Source organism: Citrus clementina, unplaced genomic scaffold (assembly GCF_000493195.1).
Source record: "Citrus clementina cultivar Clemenules unplaced genomic scaffold, Citrus_clementina_v1.0 scaffold_3, whole genome shotgun sequence".
Classification (NCBI taxonomy): domain Eukaryota; kingdom Viridiplantae; phylum Streptophyta; class Magnoliopsida; order Sapindales; family Rutaceae; genus Citrus; species Citrus x clementina.
The window spans coordinates 49,338,445-49,356,977 of record NW_006262339.1 but is presented as its reverse complement, the minus strand read 5'-3'; the positions used below and the strand labels follow the sequence as shown (position 1 = coordinate 49,356,977).

Below are 18,533 nucleotides of genomic sequence, written 5' to 3'. Positions count from 1 at the left end.
GGGACCCGGTCGATAAATTATTAAGGAATAAATTAGGTTTATTTTGTTAAATATTTAAAATCTTGAAAATTTTACTTATTTTTCTAAATTTATTATGTTTCGATATTTAAATATTTACATTGAAATTAAAACAATAAATTTTTGTGATTCTTTTTATTTAAATGAGAAATAAATAACTTATCCCCAAAAAATCTATTAAACATATTATGTATAAATTTATAAAAAGTAATCTTTTATTTTTTCTGATAAAATTTTTTATTTATAAAAATAAATAAAATATCACTTATAATATTAAAAATAAATATTTATTCAGATATTTATATATTTTTTTCAATCAAATTCAATTTTTAAATTTAAGGCAAAAACACAAACTTCTATTTTAATTTTCCTTACTTTGTCCTGGGCACCCTCGACCATCACCTGGGTATCAATCAAGTACCCTCCGGTCATTTTCTTTGGGCCCATTTTGTTTCTCAAATCCAAAATCAAAATTTCAAAATTAATTTTTCCATTTGAATTTTTTCAATTATATTAGAAAATTTTGGTGATATTTCATAAGTCATACTATTAACTTATCTATAATCCTCTGTTTGAACACCAACACAGTTTTACATTGATGATTTACGGGTATGATTTTGATTCAATTTCGTTTGTTTCTTTGGATGAGAAATAATTTAGAAGTTTGAATTGATCCTTCCACATGGAGCACGGTTCTAGAACCTTTCTAGAAAATACAAATTTAAACATTTTTCTTTTATTGTAATATTCGTTTTTATTTGTAAATCGAATTTTTAAATACATTCATGGCAGTTAAATCTCCTCCTTAACAAGGTGAGCACGGTTCATGACTCAAAATATATATTGTATATTATATATAAGAGGTTTTACCAAGTTATATTGAGTAGGGCCTAAATAAGAGAAAATTCCTATTATTATTATTATTAATTTAATATTTGTTGCATTTAAATTTAGCGGAGAGTTGATTTTTATTATTTTTAAAGATATAATTAATAATTATTAAATAAAAAATTTAATTATATCTTAACTTTATATTATTTTAAGTATATATGTTTGGCAGAGAAGATTACGAAGACTAAACGCCTAAACGGGGGATAAGAACGAAACGTAAGATGCAAATCCAAAAAAAAATTAGCTGGCTTATACGCAGCCCACCACCTTCGGACTTGGGTCCCAACAGAGAAAACCCGAATCACATGTATGGAATGGAACATGGCCTCACATCTCAAGGCGATTATAATTTTGGGTGAATCCATTTACACTTTAAATTTTACTTTTGACATGGGAAAAGGACTGGTAGCTTTCAATTTTTGGGAGAAGGGACATTAAATTTTTTTAATATTTAAAAAAAGATATTTAAATTCCTTTGTAAATAATTATTCCGTTTATTTTAACAAAAAAAGAGATAATATTGTATATATTTACAATAAAATACATGAAAAATGACGGTTAACTTTTAACGTTTGGAAAAAGAAATATAAAACTCTCTAATTTTCAAAAAAGACATATGACTCCCTTTCTATTAATAAATTTTGTTTATCTTAATTAAGAAAAAGGTATTATTATTACTACTATTATTATTGTTATTTATTGTGTCATTATTATTATATTAATAATATTGTTATTAAATTTTATTATTTTAATTATTTTTAACATTATTATTATTGTCGTTATTATTGTTGGTGTTACAACAAATTAATTTAAATTCAAATCAAGACAAAATTATGTTTTAAAGAAGGATAATAATTCAATTTTCACTTGAATTTTTATTGATTGTTGAATTAATAATTAAGATTTTTTTTTAATTTTTTTTTTCTTACCTAATAACTTTTGATTCAGCAAAAACTTTGTTTCAAATCCTCATCTTTTAAAAAGATAAAGAAAGAAAGTTAACAAGACTAATAAATTGTGTAGGCATCACCCATATAAAGAATAACAAAGCAAAAGTTGTGATTGTGATTAAAACTTCCTTTCAATTGTCACTTAAACTAAATCAAAATGTATTTATGACTTTGGTAAACAAAAATGATTCTAGAATGATGAAACTTTATGGGTTTAACAGGAAAATAATTACTTATTAATGGGATAGTTTTGATGAAAGACTGTTTTGACATTTGTAATAGTATGATGGGTAAAATTTATTTTTTAAATTAAACGAATAAATTTTAGAATGCAAATAGTCTCACCATTATCATTTAAATTTGGCTGTCCTTTACCTCGCAAATCAAAACTGGTACCTACTAAAATTGGGTGAAGATTCTTGACTACCATCACAAAAATTTAAGGATTGAATGCCAGAAACATGTAACTATGAAGTTATATGGACGTCTAAAATAATGATCTCCATTGTTCGTTTTCTGAAGAGGGGTCTTGGTATAATTTTCCTGTTTTACTTGAGCATGGGATAACTAGGATTAGCCAGAGATGTAAACAGATAGCCGAAATGTAAAACAATTTGCATATTCTGAGAACACACTAGTTAACTATCAAGAAGCAATTTCATTTACACCAGGAGAAAAACAAATCACCAGAGCAGAAAGCAGGATTTACAAGACTTTCAAAAACACGTATATTTCTACAACCATAACACTAACTCCCTAACAAACCAAACCTTAACATCGTTTACAGGAATGACCTAACAAACTCTTTTCAAAACTACTGGGACATATCAAAACACTGTCCACACAAAGACCTCCTTTTGTGTGAGTGCAATCGATTTGAGTCAATGAAAATTTAATCTTTGTCGATTCACTAGGATCCTCAACAACAAAATCTGCCACACGGTAATGAACCCAGTGACCAGGATTCTCTAGAAAACATTGAGATACGGCGTGCTGTCCATCAGATGTTGTTAGTAGGAAACGAACAGGTTTTATGTCCCAGCCATGGACATGCTCAAACTTGCAAACCCGACGACCAAGCCTCTTTGAAGGCTTCCCAAGCTGTAGTCTGAAGAAGAGGCTATATGTCCCAACAGGAAATTGAAACTCAAACTCTCCGTCTACCTCAAACCACCAGATTTGTTGAAGATACGCCACTGATTGGAACCTAACATGCAAAGAAAGGGACAGGTCCCAAACAAATTGCTTCATTCATCAGGCAGTGGGAGAAAAGGAGACCACTATAAAGCATAAACAACGCAATAAATCTATGTTTCGTTTGGACAAAATATTTGAATGAATGTGAATAAATCAAAGTTCCTAGAAATAAGAAAAATGGTGTAAACTTAGCAGGTGGCCAACTGTATCATTGTAATCTAATTACTAGCAGTGAGTAAACGCACATCAAAATATGAATGTGTTAACTCAGCTTAAAAGCATCAATCAGATTGAATGTTGCTGAAAAACCAATTTCTGAGCACTCCATAACTGAAAGATATAGCAGAAAAAGAATCAACTCCGCAAATATTATGAAAGGCCAAATGGAGTCTGTACACTGCACACGAAATTGAGACACAATCTGATAGTAGAGGAAACGTAGAGCGACAAAATGCTAAATTCCAATGGATAATTCAGTGTCAATACATTGCAAAATGACCACGAATGATATTAAAAGCACCAGCGAAGCAATTGACCACTACTAATTTCAAACAGCTCCGGGGGCAACACAGTGCAGAATTACATAGCTATTATAACAATCTCACCTAGATTCCTCAGTTGAAATGTGAGTCCAGTATCTCCGATCATCAATCCCGGTAATGGCTAAAGCCTTGGAAGAAATAGACACACAGAGGCCACCAGTATTTTTATCCAGCCACATCTCCTGTACATAACCAAAATCACTTTGAATCCCCCTATACACAGTAAACATCTGCACCAATTCAAAGGTTCTTTGCAAAAAGATAACATACACTTGCTAGAGCTTGTGAATGAGAAATATAAAATTTTCCAAATTTCGGAGAAAACTTGTCATGATCTGACCAAGATGTATTATTATCAAAAACAGCAACCAAGTTTGAAGATTATCGAGGATCAAACGATTATGGTTTGACGGATGCATCAAAACATTTCTGTACGGAAACCCAATCACAGATTTTTTATAATGTCGAAAAACAAAGAAAATAAATGGAAATAAACAAACCTTATTGCCACCATCAAAGGGACTGGGATTACAAAGCCTGGCATAAAGATGTTTCTTACTCAAATAATCAACCATATTTGTTTTACTACTGCTACCCAAAACTTTGTCAACAATGAACTGATAATTGGAAGGCAATTTGGATTCCCATATAAAATCAGCTGAAGAAGCTCCCCGAAAAGCCCGATTCAAGCGAGCCAGTTTGCAGATCTCGGGTGGGTCCAAATGCATCAAAACCAATGCCACGCAGCTCTCTGGCATGTCGCTCAATCTCGGCCTCAATGAAGACAATTCATCTCCATTGCTGTCCGCTATAATACCAGACACATTAGCTCCCATTAAAGCTCTCAACCCAGACAGATCCCAAAATCTGATTTTTCAATCAATGGGGTTTGTTGTTGCGTCTTCTTACTCATTAATCGACCCAACTTGGATTGAATAAGCAGACACGTAGACTCGGACAACTTTAAGTCAGAGAAAAGAGATTTAAGTCCGACGGGACATTACGACTACATTAGTGGAGGTGTCTGCCGAATCAGGATCAGGTGTGACGCTGGAACTATAATCTTATCCATTACAACAACAGCAATATTAAGGAAAAAAAAAAAACACCTTCTTGTCCTAGGTTTAGAGAACGTGGATGCACGCGCTACGTGGTTGCTTCTGTTTCTTTCGAACGCGCCATAAGTGAGAAAACTTATGATTGAATTAAATTGAATGATGGATTAAGTAAACGGATAATGTCGCAATCCCCGTTACGCCGTAGATCGGTTAGTTAGTCAACTGTCTCTGTTGTGTAATCCAGGTATTTGCCCTCCTCATCCGATCTGTCTCTTATATATTTCATTACGACTTCTATTTCATATATAATAATCATAATACAATTAACCGAAAGAGATTAAGACAGCGTCACAAAAGCTGGGTGTCCAAATTCCATTGAATTCCGTGCCGTCATGTCATGTATGATGATTTTATGTATTCTGAACCCAAACTGATTTGTGCATTACAAAAATACAATACGTTCACGTTTGTCTCGTCCTGATGTGATCAATTATTCAAAACCATTGACAATTTTACTAAGAAACTAAAAGAGAATATTGTAGGATAGGCCATTCTTAAACGATATATATGCCCACTTGGTAGTGGTGATGGTCATGTTCATCGACAAAATAATTGATGTCCCTTCCAAATAAATTAATAGTTGATTAAGCTCTTGTCAGTCCCAGTCCAAAGTTTGATTTGCTTGCGCTTTTGCTTTCGCTAAACGAAAGTGTGGTGTCGTTTTTCCTCAATTTTCCAACCACCACGTGTCCCAACCTAACCCAACTTTGCGTTTGAACCAAATCGCACAATAAACAATTAGATGCAACCCAAACTGAGTTGCCTTTTTCAATTGATTAATGACTGAAAATGCAAGAGAAATCCGATTCTGATGGATCCAGTATTTCAGTTGATTGATGATTCTGCGGCCCAGTCCCCAGTAAGGACAAGTTTTGGTGGACCCGAGCTCCGCGTGTTAAAACAACAAAACATAAAATAAATAAAATGTTCTCCACGTGGCGCTGAGTTAGCAGAATCTCCTCTCTCCTCTTTTCTTTAAGCTCATCATGTAAGAAACCGCTGCGTTTTTACCTCTCGCTTTGCCCTTATATGAAATTACCAAGAAGGATAAATAGCCAAATAGGTCAATTTATTGTAATAAAAGAAATACCAATAACATGAACAAATTAGAAGCACACTATTTTTTTTTTTTTTCATTCTTCAGTAGATACGAGGCTTCTATAGACGTTTAAACAAGCTTAACTGTGATTTAAGGGTTTATTGGGCATGACGCGAGGTATATTAAGAGATATGGATTGTTTTTAAAAAAAAATTAATGGCGTTCATTGAGAAATGTGGCCGGTGAGATGAATGAAGGGGACCAATTATCATAACTCGCATTTTTATTCAAATAATTCTGTATCAGCCGTTAGGCAAACTAGGCATTCTCGTAATCAGCACTCGTGTGCTGGCGTAATACTGAATTAACCTCGATATTTTCAAAGTACACCAACATTTGTTTCAAAGAGTCAATCCAACAAACGTTCTATGGGCTTGCTGGGCTTCGAAACAAAAAAAAAAAAAGTACAATAAAAATAAATTCACTCATGCATTTTGAATGCCCTACGACGGCCGAATAATAAATATTTTGCAGGAAAAAAAATTAACTATGGCGCGTGTTTCTGTACTCTGGGTATATCTCTGTTCTCACCATCAATCGCAATCATATATCCGACAGAAATTAGTCTTACAGCAAGCTAAATGTTACATAAAATGTTTTATTAGTGTTATAAAAATAAAAATGAAGAAACGTTTGTGTCCAACTTGGCTGTATATATATATATATATATATAGGTGCATGTGATACGATCAGAGTTATGGTTGAAAGAACCTATATATATATATAAAATCAAATCATGTTCCAAAATTTTCCAAATTGGAGCATTTCCTTGCTTGATATGTTAATGCATGGGTAAAGTCAAAATTTCACAAATTTTATGGTTGATAAAAAGCGGATAGGTTTAAGGCCCCGTTTCCACAAAGATGGGTCCACATGCATATATATAGCTGTTCAATGAAATTGAAATTCCAAACTACTCAATTGCTTCACCAAACACAAATTAATGAAAAACTATAGTTAAAGAAAGGTATAATATATATATATATAGCTTTAGGAAAGCACATTTTCCCCCCCCAAAAAAAAAAGTCACATGAGTTTCTAAAGATCTTTGCTTGATTCATTACTTGTTGTAGTAGAGGAGTTCCATTCAAGCCCCTTACCAATCACCATTAGCCGCCGTGCATGCGCATAATAATTAGAGAAAGATAGGAGTGGGTGCGTACAATGCATCTCGCACAATGCGGACGCGCAAGCTGTCATTGAGTTAGAGAAAGAGCCTTAGTACTGAGGAAAATTGAATATCATACATGCAAATTCATCTACTTAAAGACGTTAAACGTAGTTAGTGCCACCATGAATGAAGATGGATTCATTAGCGCATATGTATATATAATATATGTAACGTGTACAGCATGTTATACACTAAATATTTAATTCATAAACTCAATTGCAATTGCATTTGCATGTGCCTCTCTTATTATTTTAATCTGGTCGAGCGCTTACTTCTCCAATAAAATAAACATTAAAGATTAAAAGTCAAACTTCACCGGTTCCCACCTAAATACGAGACCCAGGCAAAGCAAGTAGCAACTACGCCTAGGACGAATGAAGAGCAACTAAAACCCATATGCAAGAAAAGTTCGATTCTGGTTGTCAACGAAAATAATCGAAACGAAATTACAGACAGTTGAGTTCTGATCACAGTTTGAGTTGTTATCTTGAATTTTGATCCAACAGCTGCGGATATGCTTCTCTCGGACATGACTGGACCTTCCTATTGCTGACGGGACATTACTTACTCACACGCGCTCTATCAAGAGAGTGTAAGACACTCTCCTCGAGGAGTTTCTTTTTCTTTCTTTCAAGTAAATAGTTTCGAGGTTCATCAGAATTTACGGCAATTTAAAATTCTAATTTCGGAGATATTGAAACCGTTTCAGAATATATTAAATGATTCAATTAGGTCCAGAAAAAAAAAAAAAAAAAAAAAAACTTACCTACTCTACTTGTGAAAGTGAAACCAAAGATAGCGAGTGCTATTAGTAATGCCATATTGAACTCAAAAGTTCATAGTATAAAGATCTTTATTAAGGACATTTTTTAATTTTATAGAAAACACACCATGTGATTCTATAAAGTGCCCCACGTCTTTTGATTTTGTATAAGCATACAGCAGATGATGCGCATTGTGATGTGCCATGCATGATGCATGTCCAATATCTCCCACGTCCCTCTTTCCCTTACTACTGGTCAAATGAAACAATTCCAATAATATATGTTTTGTTTATTATTTTGAACGTAACGTTCTATCCACGAAAATTAAATAAATAAATTCAATTCGCATTTTATTAGAATTATTATTTCGAATACCATAACCAGAGAACATCTTAGATTGATATTCCTTAATTGCATGCAAAATTACAATTTTGTTAAATACACAAAACAAAGAATGGCGAGTGGAGACGAAGAACAGAGAATCTGCCTCTTTATTCACTTGCCTTATTAATAATATGCCCGCGCGCGCGCCCACGTTCCATAAATGCAAACACGCTCTCTCGTTGGGCCAGTTTCATCTTTCACCAGCGCGTCACCCTCACTCGATATCACCAGTCCGCGTACCAAACAAAACCTTGAGGAGTTCACCCGTCACCCTTACGTTAACCCGTCTTCCTTGACTACAGAGACTCTCGCATAAAAGCAATACGGAGACTCTCATTTTCATTCATAATTCATCGGTCTCTCTTAAATTTTTTTTTTTATTTTTTTTTATTTTTATTTTGGTTTCAATTTCAATGGCTAATACGGCTGGTTCAACGAGACTATCTTACATAACATTCAAAACAAAGCATGCAAATCTTTATTCAATAACCCTCGTTACAATTCTCTGCACAATCTTTTACCTCGCGGGCATGTGGCAGCACTCGCCGGGGGCCATCCGCGCTGCCACGTCACCTTCTTCTATACTCACTTCTGTCCCATGCAGCAGCACATCGGCCAAGGCCTCAACAAACCTCAACCTCGACTTCTCAGCCCACCACCAGGCTCCTGACCCCCCTCCCACTTTGGCGCGTGTCACCTACATCCCTCCCTGCGACCCCAAATACGTCGAGAACGTCCCCTGCGAGGACACTCACCGGTCATTGAAATTCGACAGGGACAGGTTGATATACAGGGAGAGGCACTGCCCTGAGAAAACCGAGTTGCTCAAGTGTCGCGTGCCGGCGCCGCACGGTTACACGGTGCCGTTTAGGTGGCCGGAGAGCAGGCAGTTTGCGTGGTACGCTAATGTGCCGCATAAGGAGTTGACAGTAGAGAAGAAGAACCAGAATTGGGTCCGGTTCCAGGGTGACCGGTTCAGTTTTCCAGGTGGCGGCACGATGTTCCCACGCGGCGCTGACGCGTACATTGACGATATTGGCAAGTTGATTAATCTCAAAGATGGCTCTATAAGGACCGCCATTGATACTGGTTGTGGGGTACGTACTACAAATTTACAACAAATATATGACCAATTTCTCATATTTAATCAAACTTGTTTTCTCTTACATTTAATTTGTTTTACTTTGAGCGTCGACCGTCCGGTTCGTTTGCGTGAACCGGAATCATTGGTCTGTATCTATTTGACTTGGTTATAAACTTAAACTGAATGTGTGCACTGGCTGTGGCTGAGTTGGCCGGCCGGCGGAGCAGGATGGGGTTTTAGATTATTTTTCTTTTTTAAAAAAAAATTATAATTGAAAAAGAATGGCGTGGGGTCAATAATATCCTTGTAAAATAATGAAAATTAGGTTGAATGGGAAAAATATATTTTACGATTAAATGATTCCTTTTTTATAGGGAGGTTATGGATGGGATATCATTATTGAAGATTTGAATGGAAATAGAATAGTGAATTCATATTTACTTGGTTATTTTCTTACCATTTACGGGTATTTATTACTCCTTCTACTGTAATTATTTCCGCGTTTATTTAGAGTAGTCCAGCTCACATGTTGCAGTGCACCAAACCTAATCTTAAATCACAGCTAAGAAGCGCAGATCTTATGATAAGTTGTAGGCGTTGCCCCCATCCTAATTCATCTTTACTTTTTTAGTTTTAGCAAAATTTAATAAATTCTTGGCCCTCAAGTAAAGTGGTTCACCAAGAAATGATATAATATCTATCTATCTTCCAACCGCAGAAAAGGTGTTTGGTCACCTTAATTATCTAAAATGTCTAGGGCAACGCACTTTGTAATTGATATCTACTTAAGGAAACTTGGGATTGCAGTTAAAGAATGCTGTTAATAATGCTAACGTAGACATAGACAATGCTGATAAACAAAACTTCATTATTACTTAATTAACATTTTCTGTAACTACTTTAAACTTTTTAAAGATTAATGCCTTCATAATTACCCCTATGGTTGTTATTTTTGATATTTTCTTATGGCTCATTAATTCAGTGCAATTTTTTAAAAATAAAAAATAAAATAAGAGAGCATTCTTCAGTGACATGCTTTATACTAAGCATATAGACGTATGGAGAAAAGAGAGACAATAGTTTTATATTAAGCAGATACTTTATTTTCACTGGATATGATGTTAAAATTTTCAGGTTGCTAGCTGGGGAGCTTACCTTATGTCAAGAAATATTCTGGCAGTATCATTTGCACCAAGAGACACTCATGAAGCTCAGGTACAATTTGCTTTAGAGCGAGGAGTTCCAGCATTGATTGGAGTCATGGCTTCGATCAGGCTTCCTTATCCTTCAAGAGCTTTTGACATGGCACATTGCTCTCGTTGTCTCATTCCTTGGGGCCAATATGGTAGTCTAATTAACTAACTGGTCCATTGCTATTTCAATGTTTCTTTCACTTTTAAAGTGTTCGTAAAATTTAAGTTATGGTTTAATTTCATCTGGAGCAGATGGTCTATATTTAATTGAAGTTGATCGAGTTTTACGCCCTGGTGGGTATTGGATTCTGTCTGGGCCACCAGTGAACTGGGAGAGCCACTGGAAAGGCTGGAATAGAACAACTGAAGACTTAAAATCAGAACAAAATGGGATAGAGACCATAGCAAGGAGCCTATGCTGGAAAAAGTTAATTCAAAAGAAAGATCTCGCTATTTGGCAGAAACCCACTAATCATGTACATTGTATAGCTAACCGAAGAGTCTTCAAAAAGCCTCGCTTTTGCAAGGCACAAGATCCTGACATGGCGTGGTAATTTTTTTTTTCTTCCAATTTTAATTATTTTTTCTTGTGTGAGAAAATCCTATCCTTTTGATGGAGTTTCGAATAATTTTCGATCTCCTTTATTATAAAACTTTTTGTGAAGGATTAATTTACACTGGGATGTTGAATTAGATGACAAAAGCAAAAGCAAAATTGTCCCTATTTGCCAAGGAAAGCTTTAGAAATGATTCTAAAACCAAATGGATTATAAAGCAACCAGATGGCAGATGCTTTGTCGAAGTATCTGTTTTTATTTTGGCTTTAATTGATTTTATTATTTTTTGGAATGTAGGTATACTAAGATGGAGACTTGCTTGACCCCACTGCCTGAGGTGTCCAATATAAAGGAAATCGCCGGGGGGCAATTGACCAAGTGGCCAGAGAGGTTGAATGCAATCCCTCCCAGGGTTAATAGGGGAGCAGTGGATGGAGTTACAGCAGAGATGTTTAGAGAAGACACAGCCCTATGGAAGAAAAGAGTGACATATTACAAATCCGTGGACTATCAACTAGCACAACCTGGGAGATACCGCAACTTGCTTGATATGAATGCTTATTTGGGAGGCTTTGCAGCAGCTCTCGTTGATGATCCATTGTGGGTCATGAACACTGTCCCAGTTGAAGCCAAAATCAACACCCTTGGAGTTATCTACGAACGTGGTTTGATTGGAACCTATCAGAATTGGTATGTCTTTATCTCTCCACTTCGTTCATATTCCTTGATTAGCACTTAGCAGCCGATAAACGACCCACTACTACCTTTTGTCTTGTTTGGTTTTTTTCTTCAGAAACCTCCAAACCAGGCCTGTTTTGGCTAAATCTCCATCTTAGCTGTAACTCTTTCGCATAATTCCATAATCTTTTATTGATCGATTAATCTATTTTTTTTCCTCCTTATTACATCACGAAAACCGCCTTAAACCTAAAATTTCATTAATGGAGGTTGTTGCTAAATATTTTCTCCTTGTAGGTGCGAGGCCATGTCTACTTATCCGAGAACTTATGATCTCATCCATGCTGATTCAATTTTCAGTCTTTATAAGGACAGGTAATTCTATTAGCATGTGCTCATGTGTCATGTTTAGCCGGGTACGCATATAATGAATAAATATGATAAACTGATTGCGATCGAATTGAATTCATATCACAGATGTGAAATGGAAGATGTCTTGTTAGAAATGGATAGGATCTTGCGGCCAGAAGGTAGTGTAATTATCCGGGACGATGTAGATATATTGGTGAAGATTAAGAGTATCACAGATGGCATGGAATGGGAAGGAAGAATTGCAGACCATGAAAATGGACCCCGTCAGAGAGAGAAGATTCTTTTTGCAAATAAAAAATATTGGACCGCACCAGCCCCCGATCAAAATCAAGGAACACATACAGCTCGATAAAAATGCTCTTCTTCCAAAATTTATTTTATTTATTTATTTTTCAAGATTTTTGTATTTACATCCATCAAGGCATTTGTTTCCCTCCTAAAATATCTTCAGGAACAAGCAAATCATAATGATTTTTGTTTCTATTTCCAGTCATTTTTTGATGTTGTGCAATGAATCCATCAACATCCTTTTTATCAACATAACCCTTTTCTTGGTATCTTTTAGTAATTTTGTGCTTATTCTTATGAACCAATGCAATACCTACGATTTGATATAGAAAAAAAATAAAATGACGGGGTTCGATAATAAGCATACCCCCTTTCGTCAATTCTTTAAGAGCGAAATTCTTCTTAGTGATTAAAATAGGCGGACTAATTTCTCCCCCCTTGAACTTGAATAGAGGCTATGGTAACGTCGCTAGGATTTATTAGTCCAACCAGGTGACAATATTCTTTCATATCATTATGTGATGACCACAGAATCGATTTATTGATTTCATCAAATTAGATAAATAAGAAATTAATATAAGTTCAAAACCTCGGTTATAAGCATTCTTGTACTCCCATTAAACCTGTGTGCAAGCAGAGACAAGCTCGGAGGTTAAAGAGATTAAAGGCATAAAGGACCGATTAGAACTTTTGTTACCTTCAACTTGGAAGGTAGCAAAACCGCTTCGAGCCCAAGGCTACGGCTTCTCTATTTTCAGCTGCAGCTTTCGGGTAATGAACAAATGAATACCATAAAACCTAAGTACCTCAATTCACTATCCTAGACATGCAGTCTGAACAATAGAACAAGAGACTTTGAGAATGGCCTCTTCCCCCTTCGGGGATCTTCAGTGTAGTACATGCAAATGAAAAACATAAGAGGTCACTTCTTATTCTTGTTAGCAAGCAGAAGGGCCTAATTTGAGCTTCTAAGGGGAAAGACAGTATTATATAATTCCTTTCCTTGTGCATCCTAAAAAGGTTGAATAAATTGTAGTGCTCAAACAGAGTATTTACTACGAGCTCGCCAGAGCAATAGAACCTAATTGGCATTTACACTGTGATGTTCAAAGAGTGAGAGCGCTAAATGAACTCCAGAAATAAGGCTTCCTGTTTGCTTGTCAGGCCAAGTTCATTCAAACTCGAGGATCCATCAGAAACACCAAAAGCACGCCGAGGATATGGCCTCACCTGTTCATCAGAAAAACAAGAATGAATCAGAACACACACACACACACACACACACACATAGATACATGTTTACATATATAAATTAAAAGAAATGCATGGGAATACGTAGGCCTCCCAACAGTTGGCTTGATAGGTTCACCAACTGCTGTAGTCAAAGAGAAGACAACAAGACTTACCACTCTGTAAGTGCCAGGCTTCACTTCCCTACCAACATCGATGAAATCAAATAGAATCTACAAAGGAACAAATAGCAGGCAGTTAAACCACAGGACCAAAGTGTGTCTTCTAAATTTCTGACATTTTACCTGAAGCCTATCCGTCTTCAGAAAACGACGGCCACGGCGACTACCATCTGGCATTTTAACAACAAGGGATACCGAATTCTCATCATCTATTGCTGGTTCCTCAGGAAGAGAAGTTTCTTTTGCTGCTAGCCATCTTTCAAGTTTCTATCATCAGTAATATCAAAATTATCAAAATCAGTGTTCCAGACTTGGACAATAAAAATCAAATGGCACCTTCCTCCTCAACTATTCCTTAATTTTTTAGCCACACAGTGATATTCCATTCCAGTTTACACAGAGGGCAATGATCCATATATCAAGCATGCATAGGCAGAAGATTTTCAGGAGTTCACGCCAATGACACTCATAAAACTTCTGAAGTCTATCAAAAGTCAGCTAAAACCATGCCAAATAATTCAAAATCTTAGATAAGATTTGATCTTGATCCGATCGGATTTACAAAATCTTATTTTTTTTCAAGATAAAGAAATAACGAAGCAATTGCTATTGCCGGAAATACTAGGCCCACCAAAAGCATGAAAATTGAGGGAAAGCTAAAGAATCCTACTGTCATATCTTTCTAACAAAAGTTAAAGCACGTTCAACTCCTTCCATGACAGATTCAAGTTTAAAATCACATCAAATCTAAGGATCTATGTATCAACCCTGTCACTCTCACCTCTATCCATGGGGTATCAAACTGTAAGGGTCTTCAGATAACAAAGAAAAGTAGTTTTAAGCACAAAAGAACATGGTGAATAAATGAGGCACCCAAAACTCAACAGTTTTACTACCTCTTCCTCAAGGATTTTCTTCTGAGATTCATCTCTACTCAGCTGAAGAGACTCAGCTTCCTTAAGAGCATTCATTTCTTTTTCTCTGTCGGCCAACAAAGAAGCCAAATACTCATCATCCTGCAAGCAAAATTAGACGATCAGGCCACAGACAATGCATCATCAAACATGTAATTGATGTGGAAAAGCAGAAACCTGTTGTTCTCGCAGTGACTGCTGTGCCATTACAGAGGAAGATGCACGGGAACCTGATGAGGAACCAGGACCTGCATTGCTGTCTAGATCACTTTGTACATATTTAGAGCAACCTGTAGCAGCCTCACCGAAAAGTGCTGCCTCAAGCATAACTGCTTCATCAAGCTCTTTGGAAGAAATGCCACCCCACTTCAATGTCCAGACCAATAAAATGTTTTAAATTTACTTACTTGTCTATGAGAACCAATTCAAAATTGTTAATAGGCAAAGCACACTACCTCATTAGCAGGAAAAGCATCTTTACTGCACTGAGTATGGACATTAACATCATGTTCTGACTTGTAACGCATAGGTGATTGTGAGCGCATATTTTCAGCTCCCTCTTGGACTGATGATTTTCCTGGCTGAATCGAAAGGATGTCCATATTTAGAAGAAAGTACAGGGATATAAGAAACTATGTCAGCAAACCCTGTAGTTTGCGCCAAACAGAACCGGCAAGAAAGAGTATACACCTTCCTGGTGCTGTTGTTAGTTTTCTCAGCTTCTTTAACTAAATCATAGACTTCCAGTTTTCTATCTCGGTCTTTCACTCCTTGCCCACGGATTGTTTTCTCTTGCTCTGCTGTCTGATCCCAGTACAATTGAACCAAGGACAAGTAAGAAAAGAAAAGCATAGAATATGAAAATAAAAGGCAATATTTACAGACCTTCAAGGACAAGGATATTGCACGAGAAAATTCATCATCTTCAGGTAGCTCAAGTTCCCTTTGAACAACTCCACTACCAGATGAAGCCTGCAACAATACACACAGAAAGTAAGAGTTTAGACACGATAGAAAGGAATTGGCCAGAAGTAAAATAAGCAGTGATACATAATCCAGAAAATAAATTGCTTATTCAGATAACGCTCTTCAACCTCTTGTTTTGAAGCCTCAATGGCAGCTTGTATCATTTGTTCTTCTATGTCATTGCCATAAAAGTGTGAACCATTATCCCTCAAAAGATTGTCCCGAGTATCGCGACCATGGTATGATGAAGTTCTTGCTCCATCATAGTCATAAGGCATCTGTCCTGAATGATAAGGCTGCTCATTCCAACTACTGAACTCTGCAGGAAGCCCCATTACCCCTCCCGTGTGGGAAGCAACTGGCTGAGGAGAGGTGAGAGAAGCACTAAGCTCATTTAAAAGACTTCTCCTGTAATTGGGGTCAAGTAGAGATGAAGGCCTGAAACTTCTAGCAGCAGAGAAAAGTTGTGAAAGTCTGCTTGGCCGAGCTTGAATATTATTACTATTCATGTCCAGAGAACTAAGCCCAGGGGAAGGATAAGGATAAGCAACAGCAGTTGGATTTAAGCTGGACAGCAAAATTAGACAGAAAACAAAATTGTCAATGGAAGACCAGACAAGCGAACACTAAATCTAAAAGGTAGATAAATTACTTTATAACCTCCAAAGCAACTTATGACAAATAAAAGGGAACAAAATAGAAAAGCATAGAGTTAGGAAACAATGCCATACATGTCTCTGTGGCCTTCACTAAAATATGCATTCACGGCTTCATTAAGATTGCCTCCATATTCCTGTTCGCCAATAGCAATGCGCCAGAGAGTCAGATAAACAATTGAGAATATGGAAAGATCATATGGTCAATATATTGATCAGAGCACTCAAAGCTATAAAAACAGCCACGAAAATCAAAGTTCTCTCTCTCTCTCTCTCTCTCTCTATATATATATATATATATATGTATGTGTGTGTGTGTGTGTGTGTGTGTGTGTCATCTATGGAATTACAATGCAAACCAAACCAGTTTAATTTGTTTAGCATACAAAATTAGAGGAACAATTGCACCTTTCACAGCTGAAGGTAGACCACATCAAAACAGAATAAATCATTTAGTCAATAAACGCTAGTTGACAGTGAAATTATATGCTGGAAATGAGCATAACAGATAAACAGGCATTGGTAATCGGAAAGAATAATCACATTAACCAATAAAGTAGAAGAGTACTTGGTAACAATTAGAAAACTAAGCATCGCAATTAGAGAAACAATTAGCAAGAATATCCACATTGCTTGATTATCGACAGAAGAAACCCTAGAAAACAAATTGAGAACAGTTTCTAGATCCTGACAATTAAATAATTCCAACAGTCATTATAATGTAAAGACTCATAGTATGTATGTAAGAAGCCAAATCTTGAGGTTCTTGGAAAATAAATAACAAATAAATAGTGAGAACAATGGATAAAGACGACAGTTGAGTAAACCAAGAAGAAAAGACCAAAAAAATAATAAAAGAAAGAACCTCCAATTTCTGCAATGCGACTGACTGAGACGCGCCGGTGATGCTCGTAAACGTATCGACTGTTTCTTGAGTTGGTCTCGTCATCACTCATCAGCGTTCGAGAATGTACGTAACAGTCTGCTCCCCAGAATCCAGATAGAGTGAAAGGAATGATGAATGTTGAAGCTTAAGAGAGAGAGAGAGAGAGAGAGAGAGAGTGATTGATTGATTTAGGGAAAGTATATTATTCATACGTGACGTAGGAATTGTGGGACAAGTACGTACAATCTTTTGCGCGCAGTTTTAAGTTTTTAACATTTCGGGTACATCTCGCGTAAAAAAAAACATTTTGGGTACATCCTCACCGCTTCAATGGACAAAGCGTGGCACGATTATTGGCTTCCACGTGTAAAACACGTACTGCACCCCCATTGGGTCATTTCGGTGTGGGCTTGCAGTGGCGAAGACACAACCGTTAGGGTGCGTTTGGTGTGCCGCACTGTATTGGACTGTATTAGATTGTAATAAAATATATTGTATGGAAATGTATTAAATAGTACAGTATCATATTTGGTAGAGTATGGAATGCATTATAATTTTTATTATTTAATAATATTAAATAATAATAAATAGCTATTATTTATTTTTTTAAAATAAATATTATATGAATTTAATAAATATTTTAATATTAAGTTAATTTATTATTTAGATTTATTAATAAAAATATAATTATCTGCTGTAGATTTCAACATCTTTTCTTATTCATCAATTAAATATAAATCAATATGTTAAAGAAATATTATATTTGATTTGTAGTGAATTTAATAACTAATATGAATAATAGTTAAAATAAAAAAAGAGATGTGCAATTTAGACACGCAGGGGGAGGCGGGTCTTATTTGCACCTCAATTGCCGCACAATCTTTTCACGTCAGGTAATTGCTTTTTACAGCCAAACGCGGGTCTGAATTTATATTACAAGACATACCCTTATAGACCCACCCGCCAAACATACCCTTAGTGAGAATTAGAACCACCATTTTGTTTGTTAAATCTTAGTCCTCAAATTCTACTGATTAGACCCGCCTGCTATAGGATTGCAAAATGTTTATTATTGTGGTTATTGGTACATCTTTGAATTGAATTAAGGTTTTATCCCTTTGATTATTTGGATCCAGTGGCAAAATTAAAAAAAATTAAACTTGTAAATGTGACATTATACTTATTAAGTGATAAATAAATAAGTTAAGATATAGTTACATTAACAACATATTATATCTTATCCGATAATAATATAAAATAAAAATAATTAAATAAAAAATATAACTTCCTAACCAGTTAATTTCATATACTGGTCTAAACAAATAAATTTTTTTTTGTGTGTTATATTTTGAAACTTTGAATGTATTTTCTAATTTTATTTAAATAATTAATT

General features: G+C 35.6%; 3 protein-coding genes across 3 annotated transcripts; 1 reads left to right on the top strand and 2 right to left on the bottom strand.

Moving 5' to 3' along the window:
- Positions 1-2,497: 2,497 nt before the first annotated feature.
- Positions 2,498-4,919, bottom strand: LOC18046683 (F-box protein PP2-A13). Its single transcript, XM_006445089.2, has 3 exons — positions 4,099-4,919; positions 3,662-3,780; positions 2,498-3,066 (listed from the first exon to the last, which is right to left on the bottom strand). The coding sequence occupies exons 1-3, from the start codon at positions 4,432-4,434 to the stop codon at positions 2,631-2,633; spliced, it is 891 nt and encodes a 296-aa protein (XP_006445152.1). The 5' UTR covers positions 4,435-4,919; the 3' UTR covers positions 2,498-2,630.
- Positions 4,920-8,257: 3,338 nt separating this feature from the next.
- LOC18049907 (probable methyltransferase PMT15) lies at positions 8,258-12,647 on the top strand. The gene is made up of 6 exons (XM_006445087.2): positions 8,258-9,231; positions 10,353-10,563; positions 10,664-10,961; positions 11,266-11,658; positions 11,944-12,021; positions 12,124-12,647. Exons 1-6 carry the CDS (start codon positions 8,548-8,550, stop codon positions 12,368-12,370), a joined length of 1,911 nt encoding a protein of 636 aa, XP_006445150.1. The 5' UTR covers positions 8,258-8,547; the 3' UTR covers positions 12,371-12,647.
- A 343-nt stretch (positions 12,648-12,990) lies between these two features.
- LOC18049906 (plant UBX domain-containing protein 8) lies at positions 12,991-17,393 on the bottom strand. The gene is made up of 11 exons (XM_006445086.2): positions 17,120-17,393; positions 16,330-16,391; positions 15,727-16,165; positions 15,518-15,604; positions 15,323-15,436; positions 15,088-15,213; positions 14,810-14,998; positions 14,615-14,734; positions 13,842-13,985; positions 13,713-13,769; positions 12,991-13,536 (listed from the first exon to the last, which is right to left on the bottom strand). Exons 1-11 carry the CDS (start codon positions 17,201-17,203, stop codon positions 13,429-13,431), a joined length of 1,530 nt encoding a protein of 509 aa, XP_006445149.1. The 5' UTR covers positions 17,204-17,393; the 3' UTR covers positions 12,991-13,428.
- Between the last annotated feature and the right edge of the window lie 1,140 nt (positions 17,394-18,533).

What these genes read in the sequence shown, in the direction of transcription:
- LOC18049906 (XM_006445086.2), bottom strand. Translation starts at nt 17,203, where the DNA reads ATGACGAGACCAACTCAAGAAACAGTCGATACGTTTACGAGCATCACC. An exon ending in CAATATCCTTGTCCTTGAAG is followed by an intron (nt 15,437 to 15,517) that starts GTCTGTAAATAT and finishes TACTGGGATCAG; the next exon opens with ACAGCAGAGCAAGAGAAAAC. An exon ending in AGCCTGGCACTTACAGAGTG is followed by an intron (nt 13,537 to 13,712) that starts GTAAGTCTTGTT and finishes TCTGATGAACAG; the next exon opens with GTGAGGCCATATCCTCGGCG.
- LOC18049907 (XM_006445087.2), top strand. Translation starts at nt 8,548, where the DNA reads ATGGCTAATACGGCTGGTTCAACGAGACTATCTTACATAACATTCAAA. An exon ending in CATTCCTTGGGGCCAATATG is followed by an intron (nt 10,564 to 10,663) that starts GTAGTCTAATTA and finishes CATCTGGAGCAG; the next exon opens with ATGGTCTATATTTAATTGAA. An exon ending in ATTGGAACCTATCAGAATTG is followed by an intron (nt 11,659 to 11,943) that starts GTATGTCTTTAT and finishes TTCTCCTTGTAG; the next exon opens with GTGCGAGGCCATGTCTACTT.
- LOC18046683 (XM_006445089.2), bottom strand. Translation starts at nt 4,434, where the DNA reads ATGGGAGCTAATGTGTCTGGTATTATAGCGGACAGCAATGGAGATGAA. An exon ending in CCTTTGATGGTGGCAATAAG is followed by an intron (nt 3,781 to 4,098) that starts GTTTGTTTATTT and finishes GGTTATGTACAG; the next exon opens with GAGATGTGGCTGGATAAAAA. An exon ending in ATTTCAACTGAGGAATCTAG is followed by an intron (nt 3,067 to 3,661) that starts GTGAGATTGTTA and finishes TTTGCATGTTAG; the next exon opens with GTTCCAATCAGTGGCGTATC.